At 40.4% G+C, this 27,460-nt stretch overlaps 1 protein-coding gene across 7 annotated transcripts in view; it reads right to left on the bottom strand.

Annotated features, from left to right (window-relative positions):
- Positions 1–27,460, bottom strand: part of LOC106886152 (multiple epidermal growth factor-like domains protein 6) — a 216,600-nt gene that overhangs the window by 73,813 nt on the left and 115,327 nt on the right. For 6 of the 7 annotated variants that reach the window (XR_001411584.1, XR_001411585.1, XM_014938859.1 and 3 more), the window contains exon 5: positions 17,622–17,744. The exons of the other annotated variant lie outside the window; for it this stretch is intronic. Coding sequence is in view for 4 of the 6 variants with exons in the window: in XM_014938859.1 (XP_014794345.1) it covers positions 17,622–17,744 (123 nt within the window). In the remaining 2 variants the exon portion in view is untranslated. The remainder of the gene's footprint in view (positions 1–17,621; positions 17,745–27,460) is intronic. 7 annotated transcript variants of the gene reach the window in all.

The raw sequence follows: 27,460 nt of genomic DNA, 5'->3' as shown, positions 1-27,460 counted from the left end.
GCTTTGCCCCCAGTTAGAGAAGAAAAATGCCTTAATTATTTTGTCTGGGAAGCAGTCTGCGAAGTAGACACTAATCTAAATGCTTGAAATGCACTTGAAAGTTTTAAAAGTCTTAACCTATTTGGACTTTTATATTCAAATTACTAGTAAAGGACACATATACCAGGAAAACAACAGCTTAAGCTGTTATAGGTACAAAAGCAGACATTTTTTTTCTCCATGGGAATAACTATAGAAATATAACATTATTCAAGAATCATGAAGTTATAAATATATGAAAAATATTCTAGAAATATAAAGTTATTATATTGTAATTCTAGAATATTATGGGATTATGGAAGATGGTATCTGTTTAACAATACACTAATTAAATTTGGATTAGTTTCTACTACAGATCAAGCTCAAACAGCTACGTGTTTAACTTTCTATAGTTACAATTTAGGATGCTTATCTGAATAACCCGAATTTCAAGCCATTTATGACTTACTTATCGCAAGTAAGAGTGCGATGAAAGCAACTGCATTCCCACAAAACAGAGGGAGAGCAATCCACTGGGACGAGAGGCAAGAAGCGAAAGGAGAAGGGTGTGCTGGCCCAAGGCAACAGTGCAGAGGGGATTATGCTGCAATAGAGTTGGGATGTGAACATCTTCCTTTTCACCTATGGAAGATTTTAGAGGTGTATTTCAATGGGATTCCCCACTGAAGGCATCTCTGCTTTCCATGTTGTTCACACATAGCACATGCCCCACCACGTACCCCAGAACATACAGGGGATTGTGTCCCCATGTACCCACTTTTCATCAGGAACACCTTGGCAGGAACCACCTTATGCTCAGTCATACAAGCCAAAAGTCAATCCAAGATGCGAAGTATTTTAGCCACCATGACACCCACCTTTTTTAGCTCTTCATGCTTCTTAGGTCTGTGCATTTGGACTGAGCTCTGCGCATCGTGACTGCACACTGACCTTTCCTCCATCCCGAAAGGATGCACATCTCAAGTCCCGAGGACGGGAACAGCATCCCAACGGCAGTGGGATGTTCAAACGCACATCCCACTGCCAGTACCATGCCCTTTCCAAGGGCAGATTCTACTGATGAAGTTTGATTTTGAAGTTCTCTCTACCCCTGAACCGGGTCCCTGCTAATCTTCAACAAAGTTTGCCCCCACATTAGCAACAGCACTATTTCCTGGCCTAAAATCTGTTTCAACAGAGCTGTGTGACTGCTTGTTTGGAATTCAGGATCATCACATCAATGGCTTCTCTCATATCATAACTTAAAGCGTTTAGGAACAGCTATGATCAATCTGTTCCTTAAAAATAAACTGACAGCAGTGTTAAACACAGATAATTAGTGAACCTGCAATCACGTTTTTATAAAGGAAAAAAAAAAGCAGCAAGATGTTGCCAGATCAATTCCCTACTAACAAACATCTTAGCTTTTTAAACCATTAAGAAATGTAAACAACATGCAAAACTAAACCCTAAAAGAAGACAAAACCATCAGTTCTGATGGCAGCAGGACCAAGCGTTTGCAGTGTCCTCTCCATTTTGATAATCCTTCCCCACTTTTCTGGCTATATTGTGCAAGACAGAGCTGTGAGTGGGTGAGCTGTTTTTTTCAGCTCCCAGTTTTCAAGTTCTGTGCTTGCAACACCCCAGCATCACTTGCAGGTCAGGAGCAGGCTGCAGCCACAGCTCCCACGTCTCCAGAGAGGAGCTGGTGCTCCCAAACGCACTTGGGATTATACCACAAACCAGGAACATCCTGAAACCTGCATAAAACAAACACCCGAAGGGTCATGAGCCTCCAAAGGGTCTCAGAAATGTTTGTCCCCTGTCTTAACCACCAGACAGGCACTTCATGCAATCCAAAGGCCTCTTCAGTTTTAAATTCTTTTTCTCCAGGAACTTGTCTAGCAATTTCTGCAGAGATTAATCTCATGATTAGTTCATCACCTGCTCTCCTATAGGTCTGCAACGATGCATAGAATCATAGAATCATCTAGGTTGCAAGGGCAACTTTAAGACCATTGAGTCCAACCCTAACCTAACACTGCCAAAACCACCACTAAACCATGTCCCTCAGCACCACCTCTACCCTCTGGAGGCACAAGCATGTATTTGGGCTCTGGTGCAGGACAACCGCCATTTCAGATCTCAGAGTGCCTCCAGAAATACTTAAAGGCAGGTCTGCTTTCCTTTTTAACTCAATTTATGCTTTAAAACACTGCATTCCTCACAAGGTCATTATCTGTAACTTGTTATTGCTTTTCACATCCCTTCCTTCTGTGCACTGTGTGCAGCTGCTCTGAAAGTACAAGATGAAATGGTCTTCTAATATTAGGTTTATTATGCACTTTTCCTCCTTGCACATTTTGAGTAAAATGAAAGGTATAAGGCTATTTGAAATACAGCCTCTAAGGCTGTATTTTAAGTTCTCTCCTTTGGGCTAGCCAAGCCAACGATGGGACAAACATCCCAGGGACGGCATTCACATCGAGGACACTTTGGCAAGAGCACCATGCGAAGTCCAAACAGGCTCAGGGTGGCAGAGCAAGGTTTCCCTCTCAGCCACCTCCACGAGCCAGTGGCATATCTTCTGGGTGACAAACACACAGGCTTCCTCTCCCTTGACTGTAAAAACACGCCTGGACTGATAACTGTTTGAAGCCAGCACTGACAGACAAGCAGAGAACTAATTTCCTCCTCCCGGACCTCATTATTTGAGGATTATTTTTTAGTTTTGGCAAAAACTCTTTACTTTAGCAAGGGAAGAACAATATGAAAAGAGGCAGAGAGCAAATAGTTGTGAGCATCACCCACCCCACAAACACTGGAGACTCGGTGTGGACAGAGATTTATGCCCAGCCTGAGCCGATGTAAGAAACATGTTCTGGGTACACGCTAGAACAACCACCTGCACACAGGGACCCAAACCCCTACAATACCATCTGCAGATCTGGCCCCAATGATTTTCACAGAAGCATAACTACACCTTTTTTACCAGACACCTCAGAAATACTACCTAAAATTGGAATGAACAGCACAGGCACATCACCCTTTTCCAGTCGCCACAACCCCCCCTGGTCACAGCAGAAAGGATGCAACCAGCAGAAGCAGGGAAACACAAATCCCTCCTGGCATTTACTTAAAGGACAGTTTATGCTGATGGTTTTAAAATCAGATTATAATTAAAAATAATTACAGTAATCATTTATAAAAATATTACAACCAGAAAGAGGAAATACGATCTACTTCAGTGGTTGAGGCACCATCCCCGGAGGTGTTCAAAAGGTGAGTTGACACGGTACTGGGGAACATGGTTTAGTGATGCTTCTTTTTTTGTCAGAGTTAGGTTGATGGTTGGACTGGATGATCTTGAAGGTCCCTTCCAACTTAGATGATTCTATGATTCTATTCTACACTTTTTGCAGCATTATCTTAAAGTTCAGTAAAACCAAGGCTTTGTGTCTTCTTCACCCAGAGAGCTCTGTGGGTCGTTGTTCCACACACAATATAGTGAAGATTAGCCAGTAACGATGGTGACAGAGAAATAGGGAAGGGAAGATTGAATCTCATGTGAAAAACCACAACGAGAAACCCTAAGTAGCTACATTTTAAATTATCGCAAGCGGATAAACTGTTCAACTCAAAACATTTCTTTGGAAATAAATTACGAAAAATCTGGCTTACCGCTCCCTTGCCCTGACTGGCTCTCCCAGTTTCTTCAGCTGCAGATCATTTAGTACATCTGACATGAAAACTCCCTTATTGTTTGCTATCATCTAACACGATATTTAAAATCAACAAAGATGTACGACAGTGCTTTCCCTTCTGTTATTTGTAACGGCGCTGTGATTAGTCTCTTTTATATGTTCCAAAGGATGTTTAAACCTCACACAAGTTTTGAAGCGAAAATATCATATGGTCTTTCCCCACTAATCTACATGGCAGATTTTACACATTAATGTAGTGTGTTTCTAAATTAAATAATATATATACTTAAGGGAAGGAAAGGAAACAGGCTTGGTTCCCAGCCATTCATAAGCTGATGTCAAAAGTCAGAAATTATTTCAATAAAAGTGAAATGTAAAATGAGAACCTCTATTGCTAGAAGTTGATACATTTATGAGAGATTCAACTCACAGCTTCTTTTAACTCTCATAGTGTCCCCAAGTTTTGAGTTTTAAAAACATTAGCAATTTGACAACCAGTGTGAATCCACTCACAAACATACTCACCATTAAGCATGAAATAATTTGTTCTTGCAGCAGTTGTTTTTAAAATGATCTTTCATGTTTTACTAATATTAAAGTGGTTTTCAGGGTTTGAACGTTTCATGGGAGGAGTTTTGAAACTCCTCTAGTTCGAAAAATATTTGTCTAATTTTTCCACAATGGAAGAAGTTTGACATTAGTATTGACTCTAGGAAGAAAATACAGGTTTAAAGTCTAGTGAAAAACAAAGCCAAAGATTCAACACAAAAAAAGCAGAATTTCTGCTCATTTTAATAGAAAGCATATTTCTGTTTCATTGAACCAAACTGAGCAACAAAGAGGGAAAAGAGCAGTTGTCGATAGCTATGAGATTTCAAATTGCAAAACCCCTGGTCTAGGGCTTTTTTTTTTTTTTTACGCTTCACAAAAAAACCATAAATATGCTACAAGCTCTTTTGAGTGGTCTACTAGAACCTGATGTTAAAACACCTTCGTGAAATAGCTTTCAGCATCGATAAATGTGCTCCTGCAGAGCAAGCTGGGTCATTTTGAACTGTTAACGCTCCCAGGCTTTTATTTTTGCTCCTCAGCTATTTGCTTCTGCCCTTTCCTGGCCCCTCCGATGGATTATATGAGCATCCATTGTCTGCCCCGGTTCAAAGTCAGCCAGGTTAGCTCCAATCGCTACCGAAGCTTACTTAAATTTCAGTAAGTCACAGGTGTCTGAGGCAAGGCTGCTACAACAGAATTAATTAATGGAATAGCTTCAGCAAACCCGACTGAAAGGAGCACGTCACGTCTGATAAGAGATTGGTTAAAAGGCATGGTTAAGAGGTTCCTTACCCAATTTAGTCCCCGCGCACCCGACTCCACAATGAAAGAGGACCCTTGTTAGGGCACTGAGTTTTCCTCTATGTTTCTTCTTTGCCCGGGATTAAGGACAAAGCAGCTTTAACCGACAACTATTTTGGCAGGGCTGTCCAATTAGCCATGCACAGAAACAGGCTCTCCAAGTTATCTGATTATTGAAAAATCAATGGCATTAAAAAAAAAAAACAAAACACAGCTTTTTGTACAGTACAAAAAAAAATATATATTTATGCCCAGGATTTGAAGGGAGCTGCATCTCCCAATGACTGTTTTCAAGGAGGGAAGAGAACAGAGGCATCTTGGAGGTCTGGCTGTTTTGGGGGAGAAGTGTGGATGAAAGGCAGAAAGCTTCTTCCAGCACATGTGTCTGATGCCCTATAGCCCAAGGGGCCAGGCTCAGCACCAGCAATCGTTTTTGGGTAGAAAGACATCTATAAGCACTGAACAATCCACCTGACCAAGTCTTAAAGACCTGCATTTAATTTTCTGATCTGTCACTGACCTTATTGGAGAATAAATACACGAATAAATTGCTTTTAGATGTCACACAACCCTGTTAGTGGGGGCCATACGTGGTTTGAAAGAACAATGTTGATTTGCCAAAGATCTTAGTAATTTGAATTTATTGTCTAGTGGGAGGTGTCCCTGCCCAGGGTAGGATTGGAACTCGATGATCTTTAAGGTCCCTTCCATAGAATCATTCTATGATTCTATGATTGTTGGGACAGGGGAGGAAAGCATCAGGGAAAAAGATGCTCCAAGACTTTTTTTTTTTTTTTTTTTTTTTTCCCCCTTTTGTTATATTGCTTTCATGTGAAGACTGGCATAATGCAGCCATTGAAAGCGGTGACTTGTTCCTCACCAGTGACTGGATCCTGTGATCACAGTTCATTTCTCAGCTGTCCCTCAAGAGCAGATCACCTGGACAGGGTGATATGAGAAGACAAAAATGGCCAATATCTGTACTGCCAGTTTCTGCTTACTTTCAAGTCCTGACATGCCAATCTATCCGAGATATTTAACAGTGGTTTAGCTCAATAAACCGACAAGAGCCTCTCATACACAACTCTATATGCAAACCATATGTTGCAGCTGAAAAACTCCGAAGATTATAATTAGAACTGTCCATTCAATTTAAACAAGGTCAAGAATGAAAACTATTTCAAATTCAATAAACAGGCCATTTGAAAGTGTAGACGCTGTGGAGGACAAGTTAACAACTTAATTGACAGGTAAAGCTTCATTTCTAATCCTCATTTTGATATCGTCTGTAGCCTCAGGAGTCAAAACACATCACTGCTCAGTCCTCAAAATATGCAGAGAAAATGAAAATGTCAGTTGAATGAAAAAAAGGAGAAGCATCTGTTTGATAGCTGTGTAAGCCTGTGATATGTAAACTGCTTTGGAGTCAAGCAGCTCTAATTAGAGTTTCAAGGCATTCTTTATTAAATATACACACGGAGACATATATATAATATATATCTGAGTTTTTAGCAATTATTGGGGCCAGAAAATTTGCAAGAAAATCAGGGTATAGAATTAAAGTAAGGAACACGATAATTTCATGAACCGACCTCAGACAACACCGTGACGTTTTTACACAGCCGTGAATAAATACTTTTCCCCACCCTTTCACGAACCAGATCTGTACATTTTTCTTCACTTTTAGTCTTTAAAACTAAAAGGAACGAACCATTTCTGAATCTCTGGATAGGACACAGCATCTCAGCCAAGTAAAGCCAAAAAGGAAGACCGATAGGGTTACCTGCCTCAACACTAGGGTTGTATTAATAGATATTTTGGCAACTGCATGCAGTTGACGACTCCAATTCACATCAATATGAAACCCACACAGAAGGACACAGACTCCATGGAAAACTGGTGCCAGGATAAGTGAATGACCACACAAAATAACAAGGGAATACAATCTGAAGAACGACAATCCAGACAAACGTGTAACTTACAATCTTTAAAAACGTTTATATACTGAAGAAAACAGCCTCATTCGTTTTAGTTTCTGGTAGAAAAGAAGTGAATGTACCAGCTGTAACTGGGGAAGCTGGAAGAGGACGTTTTGCTTGTGCACCACAGCAGTGTGGGCTGAAACACAGTAATTAAAGTTTTGTGGAATTTCTGCTTAGGAAAGAGGCTTTGAGATCACTAGCATCAGCAGCTTCACCACAACGCTCTCGAGAGTTTTCCTGACGTGGGGCATAATAGCAGAAGGCAAATTTGTTATGGGGCTATCAATTTTTAAATACAGTTCCTCAGCACAATTCAGTTAGGCCATGCTGGGAGATGGGAGGGTGGCAAAGGAGGAAAGGAACTCTACGAGGAGATGTACTTAATAAGCGACAGCATGATACAGCCCAAGCTCCTCGTGCAGATTCAGATCTGAGACGTTCTAAAGACGTTTACACGTTGGGCCACCAGCATCTTCTCTCGGCAGGATACGACAGTTTGAAAAAACAGTTATGGAATAAGAAGAGAGAAACGACTGATCTGATGAGAACATCTGGTTTTTGTTAGCAGCAATATTAATGCCCACTTGCTGAGCTCAGTAAGTGTCTTCACTACAGTAGGATGCATAGAGAAATGTCTTTTCCACACACAGTAGGTAAAATATGCAAAAGAAAATTATAATCATGCAAATACCTTCATAATCTGATGTTTCCTGCTTACAGTACATATACTCTGCTGGTCGGAAACACAAATGCTATTTGTGACAAACGTCCTACTTGGGTTGGTAAAAAGCTTTGAGACATCACATGGATAGACTTATCTTGCAAAGTGACTGGAACATAAGCCAATCTTGGGAATAATTGGTTTGGGTGGAGCAATCACCAGTCAGAACTGTACTGTTCAACACGTGAAACACGTGCAATGCTGTCACTGTGTGGGACTAGGAGAACAAGGAGGGAAAAGACACCACCCAGCCACCAAACTCCATCTCACTGCCAATCTCACCTAGACAAGATCACAACACAATCCACTCCATCTCTGTAAAAACTGGCGCACTGACGTTGCTCTACAGCCTTAGCTCACAGGGTGCCTCCTCAAGAAGCCTCCACAAGCATCGATCCCCCACTGGAACTATCAACTCCAGGCCCATCTGCAACATAAATCACCAGCAAGCAAAAGACAGCATGTTATACAGATTTTCTTGCTCTGCTTCCTTATGACATGTATTAGTCGTGACTCTGCAGAGATTCATCCACAAGGAGAAGTGGCATTAGCACACCCCAAATCTGTCCATACCAACTTCCAGAACAGAATCCTAATGAATGATGTCATCAAGCACAGAAAGACTCCTTTTTTCATTCCACCCCTCACCCCTTCACTGAGATTTTAAATTACATCAAATTAATCACTTGATTGCTCCAATTTTATTAGTTGTTTTTGAACTCCTTGGCTGACATTGAATCTCTTTTGGGGCAGAACTGTTAACAAGGTAGTCAGGTGGGTCTTTCAAAGACCTGGTATGCATCAACGGCAGGTTTATTTCAAGTTGGTCTTCTAATAAATCCCAGTTAAAGCCCTCAGGTACTCATGTAATTGAAGTATGAGTAATCCAATATGATGTCGATCAAACTACTGATCTTTTAATAACGAACTGCAGCCCTCCCAGCAGTTGCTATCTCGCTGACAGTCATGTCTGGATCGCTTCCTTTGGGCCAACGCTTTGAACAGTGAAGCTCACAGATTTCTGTTTGGTTTAGATTTTATCACAATTTGTTTTAAAGCTTTTTAAGGGTATATCAGATGGCTTGTAAAATCCACGGGCATTTCAATAAAAAATGGGATTTCTATCAGTTGTCCCAGTGAAGACTGGTATTAAATGCTTCTAAAGAGGAATATAAACACCACTCAGGCGTTGTACTTCTTCCTATCTCTGTATCTGCTGTTAGTCCTTGTTTACGTAGCCTGTAGGCAAAGCTATAGAAAAAGCAGTAGTTACCCTGCACAATACTCTCCACTGAAAGGCAAACGTGCACATTTTTCCTCTCCTACTTTCCATTTAAAGTATGAATTGAAGGTTTCTAAGCCTCGCCTCTCTACACAAGAGTAATTCAGTTGCAATTTAAATTTTTGATGTGCTCAAAACGAACCCCAAGATGACTCATGTGCTGTTTATAAGATGCTTACATTTGCTGGTAAATACCTTGCTACAAACAAGCTATAATTTAAGTATTCAGAAGTCTTGCTTCTGCATAAAATTACTACTAAGGGTAATTTTGGAGACCACAACCAGAGCTTCAATTTCAGGCTTGTAAAGCTCTTCCTACACAATGATTCTTAAAAGTACGAGTGTATTTTCTTCTCTGACAACGGCAGTCATTGTATCTCTGTAATTGCGGAAAAGATTACCTAGCTTTTAATTCACATTAGTCAGCTGCAACAATACTGTGCTTCTTTCCTTTCCTTTAAAATAAACTAATTATTGTCAATCAGCCCAGTGGAATGTTAACATTCTCCATAGCCTGCCTTTCAGAGGTAGTCATAAATGCTAGAAACTAGCTAATATAAACTAATCAGAGCCCTGGAAATATCTCAAAACATATTTGTACTGCAGTCTATCATTTTTGTCATATTATTTCTAAATATTATATTTTGTCTGGACAATAATAGTCTTTTCATACACTTACATAGTGCTTTTCATCTAACTATTCAAAGCCCTTGCATTAATTAAACCACATTAGATCCCTGACTGCTGCAGCAAATACTATAATACATCCAAACCTTAAATGTTTTCATTGTCAAAAGCTGATCAACAGAACTTTATGCATCAAGCAATTAGGACAAAGAAAACTTTTCAGGGCAGTTTGTTTGCTCAAGCCCAACTTTCTGCACAAACTCACAATTGCAAGAGCTGGAGACACACGCAGAGAACGCATGAAGGGGGTGACTTTAGGCAACTGCTCCTTTCCAAAGATAATAGCAAGTTACGGTTCCCACTTCGTATTTCCTTCCAGCTGGTAGAGCCCATGTGAGGCTTTTCAGATCCCGGAGGAAGAGAGGGGAGCTGGAAGCCTTGGGGAAGCAGCCCATGTGCTGAGTCTATAATCAGCTGTGACGCACGGGGAGCTTTCAAGCACCATATGGACCAGACCAGCAGATGCCGTAGAGATGGGACTCTTCATTTGTTGTTACCTGGGAGGCCTGTGACATCCAAAAACAATTTTTTCCCCTTACATTCCATGTCAGATCAGTGATCAATAATTCATCTGATAAGTGAAACGCAGAAGGGGGTGCCAGTTTTCTGTGGTCTATGAATACTACATTTTTTAAGAAACACGCTGCTTCGGAACACAGCAGAAGATGGGCTTCAGGAAATGTATGACATGCTGATACGCTGTGCTACACCCAACCCTGTCTAATCCTTGAATAACCTGAAAATTAAACTGCCAATTGATAGTTGGTTTGGTTTTTGGTTTTTTTTACGCAAAAGGCTGTTATTACAACCCTGCAGCTGAATTAAGCATTCAGAGAGAAAAAAAAAACTATACACCAAAAAAAGAGATTTTTCCTCCATGGAAAAAAGAGATTTACCAAGATTATCTTGAATGAATCATTGAATTCTTGAAATATAAGTAGTCCCAGTCTGTCCAGAGAGCCGAGGCTGCAGGTAGGACTCCTTCACTGTTGGTTTGGAGCCTCAGATTAGGATATTGCTCTTGACACCAGCCTTTTCTACCCACCTGGTCCCCGTAAAACTTTTGCTTAAAAATTGACTGAAAACTGACTGTGCCTGTCCTCAGCTCCAATCAATGAAAACATGCATTCAGGATAAACGAGCTCACTCTTCAATGGCAATATTCACTTTGGAGGAAGCTGTCACAACTGTTAGTTCATTTGCCCTGAGGGATATCAGATGTGAGAAATTCTGTGGTTTCGTTCACAGCCGTCTTTGTTCAGCGTGTGAGAGAGGAGCGGGGAGACTTTAGCAATAGTTAAGCATGAATCGGGAAAAATCTAAACAAGCGCAATTAAAATTCAAAATTAAATCAACCATCAGAGCATCAGATGCTCTTCACTGCCACGTAAATGCTCAAAAAAATGGGTTGGAAGTATCTTTTCTGGTCTGAGTGATGCGTCTACCCTTCCCTGACTGAAGAGAGAAACAGGTCAGACCTAAAACGACTGTGATTTTGCTGAGTTTAGTGTAAGATACGTTTTAATAAGAATGAAAAGGTTTGTGTGTGCCCAGCATGTCATTGAGTGAATTAGGCTTAGGAGGGCTCACAAAATGAGAGGGGACTGACCAAACCCACCCGTGGCATTCGCCACCTGCTGAGAGTCACGGTGAGCCTGAAATGAGCCCACCAAAATTCACCCCAGGTTCCTGCCTGCCTTGGGCTTCCCATTCATCAGGATTCAGGTAATTAATTTAAGAAGTCCAATAACAGTTTATGTTACCTTTACTACAAATATGCTGTAATTTCTACTACTTATTTTGAGCACATTTTTTGCTGTAGTACTACCAGGAAGAGACAAATGCAGAAAGATGATGCTATTTGCCCAGGAGAGCGCAACAGCTTCTCGCAGCTATCGATCCCCGCTGGCTCCAACTGCAGAGCATAAGAAAGGTCAGACAAACGACCTCCAGCCTTCGTTTCTTCATTAAGACAAATGCTTAAAAATGAGAATCGGGAATTTCCAAAAGAATTCCTCAGGAGTAGAAATAAAATTAAATTCCCAAGAAGGTTTGCAAATATAGCTATGAATGTCTTAGGATCATTTCTACCTGCATCTTCTCTGCTGCCATGGACAAACCCCACACAAATTCTTCTGCCTAAATTCAATAGTCTTCAGAAAACCACAGAAGTCTGACTGCATAATGCTAAATGGTGTTTAAAATGCACAATTAATCCTTAGTCTTGGTTAATGTATTTCCCTTTATAAGAGCAGTAAGCGAACCCTTGATTTTTATCAGCTGGGATCTGAAATCAAAAGTAGTATTTATGCTTTTTGTTTGTGACTGAAGACACTGATTTGACAGGTAGGAGCAACCATAAATAAACAATATTTAAATGTAAAACCAGGTATTGCTTCTTGTTAAATTAACTTCAAGTGATCAGATATCTACCAGTATTCTGTATGTACAAACTAAGGAAGCAGAAAATGTTTATTCTTTGCTCTCTGACAGATTGCTTCACAGCTTTCTTATATTTTGAAACTTACATACCTGGCAGTTTTCTGGCTTAGCTCTAAGAACTTCTGCCCATCAGAAAAGGACCTCCTGGGGAGGGTGGTTGACAGCCAGCTGAATATGAGCCAGCAGTGTGCCCAGGTGGCCACGAAGCCCCACAGCATCCTGGCCTGTATCAGGAATGGGGTGGCCAGCAGGACTAGGGCAGTGATTGTCCCCCTGTACTGGTAACTGGTGAGGTCCCACCTCGAGTGCTGCGTCCAGTTTTGGGCCCCTCACTACAAGAAAGACATTGAGGTGTTGGAGTGTGTCCAGAGAAGGGCAACAGAGCTGGTGAGGGGTCTGGAGCACAAGTCTTCTGAGGATTGGCTGAGGGAGCTGGGGTTGTTCAGCCTGGAGAAGAGGAGGCTGAGGGGAGACCTTCTCGCTCTCTACAACGACCTGAAGGGAGGGTGTAGCTGGGGGGGGTTGGTCTCTTCCCCCAAGTCACAGGTGATAGGACAAGAAGAAATGGCCTCAAGTTGCACCAGGGGAGATTCAGATTGGATATTAGGAAAAATTTTGACACTGAAAAGGTTATTAAGCCTTGGGATGGGCTGCCCAAGGAAGGGATCGAGTTGCCGTCCCTGGAGGTATTTAAAAGCTGGGCAGATGTGGTGCTGTGGGACATGGGTTAGTGGTGGCTTTGGCAGCATTAGGTTAACACTTGGACTCGATCTTAAATCTCCCAATCTAGATGATTCTATGATTCTGTTGTTCTGTTCTTGTTGCAACTTGTTGCACCTGTAATCAGAGCTGGTATATTTTTCTTTTTGTAATATACAATTTATTTCCTTCCTTATTCTTCTTCTATTTGAAGTCTTCCTGAAAATAACTCTGTGTCACGAAATGCTGTAGCCTTATGAATCAAAAGCAACTTTCTAAAATAAGACAATACAAAAGCATCCTGAATCTCTCCAGTGGACTAATTTCTCCTGTTCTGCTGAAAAAAAAATAAATAAGTGAAAAAGCTCCTTGGCATTTCCCTAGAGGTGCATGGTATTATGTTCCTCAGTGTTTTTCACCAGGCATGGCAAAAGCCTGTTGCATTGATTTGTTGAGCAAGGAAAACAGTGCAAATGCAGAATTAGCATGTTTGTTCTCTTTGACAAAAGCCGAGGTTGACAAGAATAAGTTAAGATCGACACTTCAAACCTTACAGACAAAATAAATGCTGAGGTCATTTTAATAAACACTTTCTTTCTCTCAGACAAATCCTTCAGTATTTCTTTAGCCCAGCTGTTAACTCTTCTGTGTCAACAGCGTTTGGAGAGTTCTCATCTGACCTGGGATCAGGCTAAATCAAGTGACACCGGTGACAATTACATTACTGGGGTAAACAGTGGTGGCCTTGGAAAGTCACACACTGGCTCAGAACCCAGCCACTCCAAAAGTCCCTCTGGCAAAGGGCAGGAGACCTGCCAGGGCTCCGAGGTGTGACCAAAACCCCCGGGGACGGGGTTGCAGTGACTGCAATATTACTCTAATCAGTAAAATAAAAGCTTCTTTTCATCAACAGCTAATCATAGGACTTCATTTGTCTCTAACTTCCTTCAGTTGCCTTGGCAGAGCACAGCAACATAAATAAGAAATGACAGTTTATCAAAGAAGGTTAACACGAGGTTGCGACCTTTTTTAATTTGACTTCTGGAGCTCATTCATGTGTGAAAACGTGCTTTTGTAGCTGTAGCCTCAGCATCTCTTACAGGTCTGGACTTGTGCCAATGACTGAGTTTTAAAATGGTGTTTATGTTTGGAAAATATAATTTCTGCTTTCTGTGATGTTTCAGTAGGATCGTTTTGCATTAGTATAAAATATAAAATGAGAATATCTGTGCGCCTCGCAGAGTATCACATAAAGAGTCAGTGGTACCTCTGCTTAACAAGTCGGGAGGTATTGCCCAAAGGTAAAGCTGATTTGTGCGTGCACAGACACACACATTTCCTCTCCCTTACTCACACCAAGATACAGCTTTCTGAGCAAATCCACCCACGGCCGCTAACCAGACTGCCCCCGAAACGCTGAACGCTGGTACAGATTCATAATGCACAGAATCAGGCTGACAGTCATATCCTAATAAATGTCAAATATTAATTTGTTGTATTATTTGTGCAGCGATTTAAATCCAAATCCTTTCTCATCATTACTTTCCATCAGACACATGAGAAGTGAGAGGTAAGCATGAGCTTTCTGTCAAAATCTGTAAAGCCTACGCGACTATCTGCCAGAAAACATTTCCCTGTCAGATAAGAAAACTGAAGTTCTGTCCATGAACACCGGAGACTAAAATCTGCAGTACAACATGTAGATAATTAGTTTTGAAAGGCTAATCAGTTCACTGCGCTGGCTGGCATTTCGATATAGATGCACATGCCTTCACCTGACTACAACTTACCTCTTGATGTAAGCATCCCTCAATGAAGCCAAGTAAGACTTTACATACCACGTAACTCTGAATGATGTATCCTGCCAGAAGTCAGTTAGAAAAGATCCTCACAGGCCTGGGAAGGAGTACGGAGCCCACGGGATGGGACATCCCAGGCTGTGCTGCTCCATCCCCTTCCCCACATGGCTCTAACCAGCTGCAGAACCACCCCGGAAAGGCAAGGTTTAGTTAATGCTGATAGTAATAGCTTATTTTAAGATTATCATCTCACCTATTATTATCTCAGCTGTTGTCTTGTTCACATTCGTGGAGCCTTGTGTCTTGCAGACACCTTTGACGCCCCAGAAGATCGAGATGCTGAGCATCCCCAGCTCATTCTAGCTGTGAAATTAGGCCCTTGAGTCTCCCAACATTGCTCACAAACCCCCCAGCTATTATTGACCAAATCAGCAGTACCCTTCATTATGTTGTTGGATTAGTAAATTGTTATCTGATTCTCCTTTCTTAGAATTAAACAGCTGGAAATGGCTAAAATCATATTTAAAAAAAAAAACCCAATGGTTATTTCCTGACAACATCTTTTCTTTTTGTCAGAAGGATGTTCTATTTTGTTTCTGAAAAACAAGATCAATCTCTGCACTAATAATGACTTACTGAATAAAATCTGTACTGCTTCCATAGTGCTTTGTTAACGATACACCTTATTTGTACCTTGGCTTATAAAAAAATCTGTACACCAATTGATCATTTCAGTCACCAGTGAAATAAAACCAACCATGAGACAGATAATGGGAGCAGAACAATAGTACACATCTATTTAATGCTCGAGTTTAGACTAAGGAGTAACATAAAGCACAATGATGCTATAAAGAAAGAAGGAATTTAACTACCCAGAACAACTAAAAGCCTTATTCCTCCAAAAACGCTGGCAAACCTGAATGAGAAGCTGTTTTGCACTCATCTGCAAAATGACCCCTTTGAGCAACACAGAGGCATCAATAAAACACCAATTCAGTGTCATGTCCTGAAAGACCAACACCTTTCAGCAGCACATGCAGTTCTGTTTGGAAGCTCACTTTTCCCTTCTGTAATAATCAACCATGAAGTTACTTATATTGTAACATCAGATGGCTAGAAGTTGGCTGAAGTTGACCTTCTTGCAAGTCAGGATAGCCATATGCTCGTCGTCATTACCACCTCCACAAAAGCTAAGGTATAATTAGTGTTATTGCTATGTTCACTTTGTTCTATGACTTGAGCTTTTCTGGTTTATTGTACGTTTCCTTTTTTGTCTGAAGATTTCCAAAAGCAGCTTCAAACCAGCTAATACTAATGTTCTCCTGTAATTCCTGGTTAGATAGTATATAGTATAAGAATCAAATATCTTTGGCTCTGTATGAGGTTTTAAAGAACGTCAAAATACTAGTATTTAAATTATAATTTATGATTAGAAGAATCATGCTGAAAGAACACTAATTTAATTGTTTTAAAGGAAACAGGTCCCTTGCATGCTAACCAATTTAGGACTACAATGAGTAGGACCCCTGCTTTCAAAACCTTAGTTTTTGGACAACTTTTACACAGATCTAAAAGCGGTAAGTAGTCATCAACATACAGACCCATACGTTGGTTCATGGCATATACCAACCGGTCCCCAAAAGAGGTAAGAGAGAGAGGCTGAGGTGAAGAAGGTGTGAGTCGTGGATAGTGTTTCTGGTTTGAGCTCTCAAAAGGCCAAAATGAAAACCTGGAGGACCATAATGAAAAACTTCAATCAAAAGAAAATAACCATCTACAGCTTATTTGCACTGTCAACTTGGATATCAAATGATAAGTAGCTGTGGAAAATAATTCTACCATCTTCTAGTGAAAAAAAGGAGTGCAGCAAAATAAATTATAAAGCTAGGGTAAAGCATATGAATACAGCCAAGAAATACATTGCTTTGCAGAAACCTTAAAAAAGATGAAGAAAATGATAAAATGAATTCCTGGCGTAAGGGTATTTGTGAGATACTATGCAATAAGAAAAGCCAGAAAACATTGTTTCTTGTGAAAAGCTGGTAACACACTTCATGAAAACCTACCTAGCACTTTTCCTCTTGTGATAATCAAAACCCGTCAACAACATACTTACTGCAGCAATGAAATGCAATGGAGGGTGCAATCCAGGCACCCAGCCAGCGCACACAGATCAGTCATTACCTCTACTGGAGGTGAACTTAAGAAGGAACTGCTCTGATCTGCCATACAGTACACCTCGGCTACTTTACACCTAATCTCCTCTACCTTTTGTGTCTGATGATGTGACAAATGTAGTGACTGTGGGTCAGCAGATGAGGTGGGCTTGTTTACACCCACTCTGTGTTTACCAGTGCATCTTTAAGAAGTCATTATGTGTTCTGACATAAGCTTATGCGATGTTTTGCTCCTGCACAAAGTCAAGCTTTTGCATAAGAACAAATTTTACCCCATAATGCATTAACTAGACTTGTATTTCCCTTAGGAAGACGACAAATGGGTTTACGTAGCATGCGGTTTTAAATCCTTTTTTTATTTGGTTAATCTCTAGCTGTGGAATTGTGATTGAAATGCAAAAATGTATGTGTATTTTCTGATAAGAACCATTTTGTTTTAGAGACAGATGAAGCGTTATCAAACATATACACTTTCTTCAGGTTTTTAAATTGATGATGGAAATTCCATAATCAGAACATGGCATAGCCAATGCAGGTTAAGCGATAACATTTTTTCAAAAAAAAAGAACAAAACCCCAACCCTTTGAAGTGTTCTTACAGTTACATCTTCATAATCCAGACATGAGAAGATCTGCACTCCTGACAACTCTGAGTATACGCTCTTCAGCTGGCTCCAGATAAAAGCCAACATTTCCTTTTCCTTTCCAATGTCTTCTCTGATTTCTTAATAGCAGTGAGACACAGTATAAAACATTACCTCCACAGGATTTTCCATCTTCCTCCAGTTTCTGGCCAGCTGGACATTTGCAGTGGTAGCTGCCGATGGTATTACAGCACTGGTCATGACAGCCACCGTTCTCAGTGGTGCACTCATTTATGTCTGTCAGGAGAAAGCATTAGGTGGTGAGTCAAGAGTGGGCATTGACCGTGTTACCTGGTCATTTGAGGACAATTTTGTACAATTCTGATGTGATGGAGTGAAAAAATTACTGAGACATACAGCTAAGGACCCTGAAGGTAAGCGCTGCAGCAGTGGCCCCCAGCCATGTTGCTGTGCCCCCCAAAACAACCAGGAGGAGCAATGGTGGGAGTGTTCCTCGCCTTCTTCTGCTCAAGTTAAGTGGTAGCATCCACCCAGCTCCAGCTGCAGGCTCTACCCATCTTGCTAACTTCCCAATTCTGTGCAGCAAGATCAGGAACTATTTTTGTACTGTCCTTCCCACCAGCTCAATTGTATATGCTTCCAGCAGTTATGGCTGAGATAAGAAACCTCTGAAAGATGGTAGGACAATTAAGGTCCTTCTTTCCTTTCAGATGTATGTGCACTACTGTCTACACATCTTACTTATTCACCTGATCAAGTTAGTGCTTGCCTGCATGATTTTGAATAGGAAAAATTAGGTAAAGATCTATACATTATAAATGAAGAACATTAAAGAGCCACATAAATAAATAGAGTAGCCAATGGCAGAGAAAAATCAATAGTGAAGACATTTACTTTTATATACCCTGCATAAGAATTTCTGAAGAAATGTGATTGAAATCATCAGGCCAGTAATGCTGCTCTGTTGAACAGGATCAGAGACAACAGATGGTATGGAAATATTTCCAAACGAGAAAATTTGTCAAATGGGACAGTAAATATAACAAAACCAGCAGGTATTTGCTGCACTGATTTCATGTATTCTGGAACGTGTACTTGAGCAACGCTTTCTTGCTTGCTTTGCTCTCTCTGAAATGTTAATATCACACAGACACGTAATTCTTCACTGCAGGGGCAAGCAGGGACAGCAACAAACCTGCTTATGAGTTAACGGGCCGTGGGTGTCTTTGTCTCAATTTTTTGACAATGTCTTGTCCTGGCTTGCTGGCAGAGCCAACCTCCTCAGCATGGTGGTAAGGGGAAAGCCAGGGCTAAGGGGACACACCACGTTCTCAAAGCCCGGCACAAGGACACAGGTGACAGATCTCCCATCCTCAAAGCCTTTGGAGAGATCCCACATTACATTCAGGCTAGAGAGCAAGAAAAGCAGGAGGAGGAAGATGAAGCAGCAGAAGATAAGCATCGTCATGACTGTTAAAAATCGCAAGCAGTTACTTGATATTAGCGGCACTCTGCATCCCCAATGGGGAAATGCAGCTTTTTTAAAAACTTCTAATTAGGCTCCAGTCAAAAGAAATACAAAGCGCTGTAAAGACAAATCAAAAAAAAAGAAAGAATTCCACATTCACACAAGAGAGATGAGAGCCTTTCAATCCTTAGCTGTTAAAGTCTAAGATTTACTGAGGTTTGTTAGTTCGTCGATGAGCTCAAGCTCAACGTTACCAGTTTATCTCTGATCCTGGCTAAAAACCAGAGGTTAAAAGAAATTTTTGGGGAGGTTTCAGACTATAGAACAGCTAAAAGAAAAATGTATCATGAATGTATCATGAAATGTATCATTACATTTACTAAAGTGCAGCTGAGGAGGGACAAACTCACTAAACCCATCCCATTTCACCGTGGGTCTAAATTCAGTGTAATGACCAACACAACAAAACATTCTTTGTCCTCAGTGATACTGTAAAACACAGGCAAGTTATGTGTATATATATATATATAAAAAAAAAAATCAGAGCTACGCAACAAAAGAAATCCTAACTTGCGTGAAGTCAAAGCACTTCTCCTGATTTCATACGAACACAATTTAGACAGAAACTTTTCTGAAGAAAAACACTCCCTCCTGCTCCAAAATGCAAAAACAAATCGTACCAAAATAAGACATTCGTCTGTTCACTTCTCTTCAGCATGAGACGGGGAGAACATATGACAAGCGACAGATTTTAGACATATTCCTCAAAGCGCTGGAAGAAGGCACGCTAGCGCCCAGCATCGTGCAGAAGAGCGACAAAACAGGCATGTTCCAAATGATTTACTCCCTCTAAGTAGCAGACATCTTGATGTGCCTTGTGGTAATAAACAGTAATGAGCCACATAATAACCCTGCTCCACAGCTTCGACTTCTATTTATACTAACAGTATTGAAAACTAATAAAATCTCTTGCTCTTTTCCTTTTTTTTTTTCTCTTTTTAAAAACAAAATAATGGGAAGAACTGCTTTAGTCTTCTACACTGTATTTAGCACCTACAATGCCACATGGCCTCCTGGCATAACATATTGGCTAAGTGATGGGGTCTACAATACGCAGCCCAATTTATTAACACCACTGTCTGTATTTTGAACCGAAATATTGGAAGGAAACCTTTCCAGCTAAGGAGCTAATCATTATCCTCTTGATTTCACTAGGGTATAATACATTCGGAAGTGTATAGTGCTATTGCATACTAATGTATAGAATGTTTTTCCTTTTGATTGCAGCGTGTTTCTATTAGCAATCAGAAAGCTTTTTTCTCTCTCGTGGTCCACCTATGAATTTTGCCTCCCCCCAAAGTATCGGTGTTTCATGACTGATAACCTCATCATCTTCTCCCAACCCTCTGTCTTCTTAATGGTCTGTCCAGGATTTCCTTGTCTCTGCCCCAATACCTGTTTTTCAACCTTTCATGAAATGTTTTCATCCATTTCTTTGCTGCTTTTTACACCAGAAATCTACTGCTTTTTCTATTATGTGCGGAAAACCTGACTTTTCATTCGTATGTCTTTTTAAAACAAATACTTGAAGCTAATCATCATAACTCAGAAATTAAATTATAGTTTAAGACACAAAAATAAAGCTTTTTGATACAGCTTTACACCTATTAGAAAGCCTTCAACATTTGAAGGAGTATTCTCACAAGGCATAAACTGCTCTATTTTTAACCTTAGTGTTATGAATATTTGCTCCCTAAGCATCTACATCCTTTGCTGCACTGTCTCCTGTACAAGACCTTTTCCATCGCCCGTACCCTGCCAAGTTGTTTTGTACAACCCAGTAATAAAGGTCAGATGTTGCCTCAGTCCAAGAAGCAGAAAAATAAATGATCTGAACGTGAAGTAATAAAGAATGTGTTTTACATTTTTAAAAAGCTCTTATAAGCTGCAATCAGCTGTTGTATATTCCTAAAACACAGAGTAGTCAGAATTTGAAAATCCGATTACAGCTTTGCCACTGTAAAAAAAAGGAAAAAAAACACAACAAAAACAGTTCCATCAAATGATAAATTTCTGTCTGCTTTCCATATTCAATGTCATTCAAGGTTGCAAATATATTTGCCTTTTGAATAGCAAGAAAAATGACAGAAAATTTCTGACAAGTAACAAGTCTGCCAAGTTAGGTCTGACAAAAGTTCAATGTTATCAAGACTATCAATCCATCTGTAATGACATGTTGTAGGCGCTTCAAAAAACCCAACAAATGTGATGTTTGCTACTGCAATGCTTCACATTTATTTATAGAGCCAACATTGCAACACAAAAACATTATCTGTGGGACATACTCTATGTGAGCGTTCAATCCTGCCACGTGAAGTCTTAAAGAAATTTTTTAAAAAAGGAAAAACTTTAATCTAGATTAACTTGATGTTAACTTTATATGCGATCTGTCTACAACATGTGTAGAAAAAAAAATCCACAGCGTATTTTAAATCCACTAGCATTCAAAAATATGGATTGTAGACGTACCTCTGTCCCACGCTTCCTGCACATGTGGAATTATAGAACTGCACTATGTGAAAAGGTTTTGTGGTGGTTTTTTTTACCTAAAAATCTCATCAAATATTTGATATGTAGGGAAGCGTGCCTTTTTTTTCATAAAGCTGACCACCTTTCCCCAATTAAGTATGCCTAGGAGCTTTATGCTAAATGAAAAAGGACTGATTCCAATCCCTTTACGCCTGTATTCTTGTTTAATGCTTCTCACTCCCTGCCTGAAAATATCACAAAGCAGAGCCACCCAGGGAAAACAACCCTTCAACCAATTTTTTATGCAAGTCTAAGCTATTTCAGATTTCCAACAGATAAATGAAAACTTTATATAAAAGCAGACAATGGACAAAGTGGGTTTTTTCAGTAATTCCAATTTTAAATCTAACAGAAGTGACCTGCACTATTATTAGATCTCAAATGTAGCATCTAGATGAAGAAAAAAAATCTAAAAATTTTTTTAAAAATCAGTTTTCTGCTGGAAAGGAGAACATTAGTACTCAAGTCTCCTCCACACACCTCTGCTGAGCTACTGGTGAGGGCTGGAGCTCTGCAGATCCTTGGCATGGAGCTGAATTTAGCATCTTTACACAGTAGGATGGGCTGGTGCCTGCCCTGACAGGAGGACCAGGGAAGGAGAAAGAATCTGCACCCAGCATGAGAGAGAAGGAGAGGCCATTGTACTGCAGCAGGAAAACAACGGAGGGAACTACCAGTTAATTTTGGTTTGTATGTTTAGATCTATAGGACCAGGGAAGGAGAAAGAATCTGCACCCAGCATGAGAGAGAAGGAGAGGCCATTGTACTGCAGCAGGAAAACAATGGAGGGAACCACCAGTTAATTTTGGCCATGGTTTGTATGTTTAGATCTACGGGACACACCAGCTAACCCACTGCCTACAGGTTAAAGCGTTTTAAAGTGTATTTTACCTGTGTAACAAGTTTATGCAGTAGGTATTAATATAAAAAATCATTTTTAAGATAACAAAGGGAATCTCATAACTGCAGCCCGCTATTTTAAAACTTAGTTTCCTAGGTTTCTGTATTTATCAGCTGCATAGGAGCAACAACTTTATTTATTTAATGCAACCACATGCAAACTTGCCGTTTCAGTCACCAGCCTTTGGGGCTGACCCGTGCTCTGACCCATAAGGCACTGACTTCAGTGCATGTCAGAGCTCGCTGGTCTTGTAATAAATCACTGAAGTGGAATAAAATCTGTAAAATCATTCACATTGTTATTGCAATACCACAGGAACAAAGCCCACCACCACACAGAAGGGAGGTTATTTTGATTAGTTTAAAAGTGTTAGGCTAACACACCGTGCTTCAATTAGGGGTCAAAGTAACGAGAACGTATTTATTTAGGAGGAAGACAGCATTTCACTAATAACACTTCTTCCCAGTTGGGATTTTTGTTCTGAAGACTGTGATGAAGATGGTCTGATTTCTGGAAACTAAATGTTAAATATCTTTATCTAAGAGGTTTGATTACTCTAACAGCCACTGACAGCTTATATTGACTATATTAGCAATTTAGAGATGGAACTTCCTAACTTGGAAAACACAACTCAAATACTTTCAAATACTTTCAAGTACAAAACCCCCATAAAGGTTAGAATCAAAGCCTCAATATAGTTTATAATGTGCAACTTAAATGCACCTATATGTGTACCTTAATATATCTGAGTGCCTGGTACAAGAACAAAGGAGTATATATGTGACTGTATTACAATCTGCTTTTATAAAGAGGTGTTGTAGACAAGTGTCTGCAAATCAAAATGCACACTCGTCAACTTCTCATTTAGAGATCCAAATTGATTCATTTTTTTTTTAAAAGTGCTAAAGATCCAGCGAATAGGTAGCTCCTTAACTTACTTATGGTTTTAGACACTGCTTTTTAAAATTATGGCCCAGATGGTCTGCAACCAAAACCATATGTCTAAAACATCCTGAAACCTGAGAAAGTTGATTTGAACTTTAAAGGCGACTCGCTGCTGTGACGCAATCTAGTTCACACATGGGCATATGCACGTACCTCACAGCAGTGTTATACGTAAATATCACGTCACGAGCAAAGATACTGGACGGGCTGGTGAGCACAAAGCTCACACCCCAGAGATCGCATTTGTCTTTTTCTTTTGTTTCGTGCAAGAGCTTTGTAACAGCCGTCTTTGAACGGTAATTGTCTCTAAAACATAAATTACATCCATCACTTCCAGCGCTAACCATAAATTATCGGCCTGAATAGAAAACAAAGCTGCTCATTCTGATAGCCCAGCGCAGTCCTACACGGGTATTGATTAAGCACTCTTAATGCTTTATTAGGTTTTCTTCCCCCACAAAGTCAATAACAGGATGAATATTTCTTCTTGTGCTGTTATGAAGTACCGTAAATCTGAGCTGTTATTAACAAGCGTCTGATTAGTGGAGCAAACTCATCTGAGAGTTTGGCACAGGCTCCTCGTGCGTGGACTCCCAGAAACACCCACCATCGTTACTGGCTCCACTGGCTGCCCAACGACCTGTGCTTTCATGAGTTATCACCGCCTCTTTTTCATATTTTTTCCTCTATTTTTAAAATAGAAATCACTGCTGCACTCTTCTCTTATTCCCTGTGTCACGTTCACGTACACAGAGAACGTCAGTCCTGTAGCGAATGTGTGCACGGCCCCTGTTCCCCGGGGCTGTGGGTCACTGCCATAGTTTACTTTCTTTTGTTACTGGGGCACTGAAAAAAATCCCATTTCATGAAACTTAGATGTGAAACATCTAATTTTTGAAATTTCAAACATCTAATGTTTGAAAAATCAAACAAAGCCCTATGTTAAGCATACTTCCCCAGTATTAATTTTTCCTTTCTAAAATCCTCATCTGGAAAAAAAAAACCAACTATCAGATTCAACCAATCTCTTGCATTTAGTCACAGAAAGAATAGCTCCTTGTTTTTGTATAACCCCAAGTTGGCAACCAAGCGCTCATTCGCCCGCACTCCCCAAGTAGAATGAGGGAGAGAATTAGGAGGAAAAGACCTGGTGGGTTGAGATAAAGACAGTTTATTAGGATAGCAAAGGAAGAGAAAATAATCATAGAAACATAAAATGGTTTGCATTGGAAATGAGCGTTTAGTGTCCCATTGCAGGTACAGAGGTGGCCTGTTCTACCTCAAGCTTTCCTCCTCCTGCTCTCTACCAAGTAAAGACTAGACTTGATTTGGAAAACTGGCATTTAAAAGTCCTTTTAAAATCTCTATCACTGGTTACAGTAGTCCTCCGTAACCATACAACACCTGCTCTCTCTTTTCTTCTTTTCATTCCTGATGACTGAGCATCAATGATATTTCACACCAATGTCTTCCAAACCCAAACTGTTACGTGAAAAAATACCAGCTTTGGTTATCTTTTCTTAATCCCTCTTTAAAATTCTCTATCAAGCAGGAACAACTACTTGCTAAAAGTGAAATGCAGGACTCAAATCATGTACGGTTCTCCTTTCTACACCAACTAGAGTCACTAAAACGAGAGAAGGGGGCGAATAAAAATAATAAAATCTATCACACTACAATGAAATCCTGTAATAGTACTCATCTTTAAAATAAATTTTCCCAGACAAGGTATGAATAATGCAACTGAACATCCCAGAACATCTGAATTAAGCAACAACAGACTAACGGATGCTAATTGGCAATGATTGGAGATGATTGTGGAGTACGGCTGGAACTGTGATTACAAACAGAGCTTATGCATCCAGCCCAAACCTCAAATACCGTCGCTGCAATTAAAGATATTTTATCAAATTAGACAAGTGTTTGCCTTTGTCTGCTGTGACGGTTATGAGCAAAACATAAAAGAAAGCACCATTTGCAACTTTCCTTACATCAGAGCTCTGCTGAGACGGATTTCTTTCTGCTTCGACTTTTTAGACCACAAAATGAAGCCTTTTTAGAGAGAATTCAGGACTCTGCTGTGACATCCTTAAAAGCCCTTGTTCTTCTCTAAAAGTGCTTTTGCCCTAAAAATGAATTCTCTTTGTAGTATATCTAACTTCCAGTGCCAACAAGTGCTGGTTGTGCACACACACACACAAAGAATAGATGACTTTGAACTTTGAAAGCTTGATTTCCCAATATAAGCCCTTATGTATTTTGCAGGCAAATAAACATTACTTAAAGATTGTTATTAGCAAGACCTCAGGACTCTTAGAAACTGCATTTCTTTTCAACTTTGAGGTGCTAAATCCCAAGTACAAATCGCAAACATAAGCCAGGCATTTGGCTCCAGCTGAGCCAAGTCCTGGTGCCCAAAGGGGAGTTCACACCTTGGACCTGAGACAGGCTCCTGCCTTCTGCTCTCCTGGGTGAGAACACCAGTAGAAGGTATCAACCACTTGGCCACAAACTAAGGCTGGCTCTTTCTCTTCTGGTATTCCCAACAAGATGTGCAACTTCCCTCTCCTGCTCCTGTATCTCAAGAAAATTTACATGCAGAACTTCTGCCTTTCCTCCAGCCTGCCATGATCTCCTAAAAATCAGGTCATCAGAATTGAATTGAAAAAAGATATAGAAAAAAAACCAAACCGGAATACTAGGTCATTTTGAACAGTCATTAAGTATTATAAATCTCAATAAGAGCTAGTTGCTTCCTTATTAAAAAAAAAAAAAGTTAAGGCTCTGAAAAATTATGGAGGTTCTCAGGTCAAGGCAGCTGGAAAGTGACAGCCAGTACATACGTGTAAATAACCTGGAGGTCCCCACGGGTTAACTGGTGCCAACATCTAGAGGACCAAACACAAGCTCAGAAGACACACAGCACTGGCATCAAAAGAGCACAGCAAGGAAACGAAGGCGGCAGCTCCTGCATTGCCCTCAGCCTGTATTTTTAAGAGATTTAAGATGTCACCTCCTGGGAAGAGCACTGCAATAGTCCAACACGTAAATAACAAAAGCAGCGATAAAGATAGAGCTGTACGTTGCTGATGCCTTTCAGAATCACCAGGATAAAAGGTGAATGAACAATTTCAAACAGAAATAAATATGCTTGCTCCAGGTAAAACCTGTAATGATGGGTCAGATGTACCAATTCGGTGGTGGCATACTTTGGTACCCATGTGCGATGTGGGATGTTTAAAAGCTCTGCTATACTATTACTTGAAAAATCTATGTATAGCAGCAATTTGAGTTTGTGACAGCAGGAGCCTGAGCAGGGCGAGCTCCAGCCAGCAGGATGCAGGAACAGGGAGTTGGGCGCTACAAGAAGAGCTTATTTGGAAATTGGCTTCCAAATATTCATGTAAAGGAAACTCAAATTATGGTTTTAGCTTCTAGTTGTAGAAAAGATGACAAAATGCTATTATAAGTGTAGAATAATATTCTAGCTTTGTCTCTTTCTCTGTCTTTATTCTGTACTTAGAAAAAGAACTGATCAACCTAAGCAAGTCTACGGCTCCTCTTCTCTAAGCCTGTAAAATAAACGTCTGGAATCCAGGAGTGTCCTCACTTCCACTGCAACCCTATGGAAAAGTGACACTTGAAGCATTGCACAGTAGATCCTGGTACTTCAGTTCCCATTGGGGCAGGCTCTCACCTGGTACAAAACACTATTTGCTGTCACACCAGCAGCCTGGCCAGAACTGTAGGTGCAGAGTGACCAGGGCTGGTGCAGGAGGAACCCCCAGCAGAGACCATGTCAACCCTCACCACTCACCTGCAGCCCCCATTACAGGGCCAAAGCCCCAAGTCCAGATGTTCCTGCTTAACAGACAAACAGACTCATTATTACAATGGTATGGTCTGAGCAAGCTGACAAATTAATCAGCTTAAATTTCAGGGCACTCTTATTGCAATAAGCCAGTTCCTTACGAACTATTCTTTTTCATAATATAATTAACCCCAGGACTGAGCATGTGAGCAAATTATTCAATTTTTCACATGAATAATGAAAAATTCCCCCCCCCCCCCCCCCCATCACTACCCCCC

The sequence above is a fragment of the Calidris pugnax genome, unplaced genomic scaffold (genome assembly GCF_001431845.1).
Source record: "Calidris pugnax isolate Ruff unplaced genomic scaffold, ASM143184v1 scaffold52, whole genome shotgun sequence".
In the NCBI taxonomy this organism is placed as follows: domain Eukaryota; kingdom Metazoa; phylum Chordata; class Aves; order Charadriiformes; family Scolopacidae; genus Calidris; species Calidris pugnax.
The sequence above is the reverse complement of the archived record's forward strand: the minus strand, read 5'-3'. Positions and strand labels throughout refer to the sequence as shown.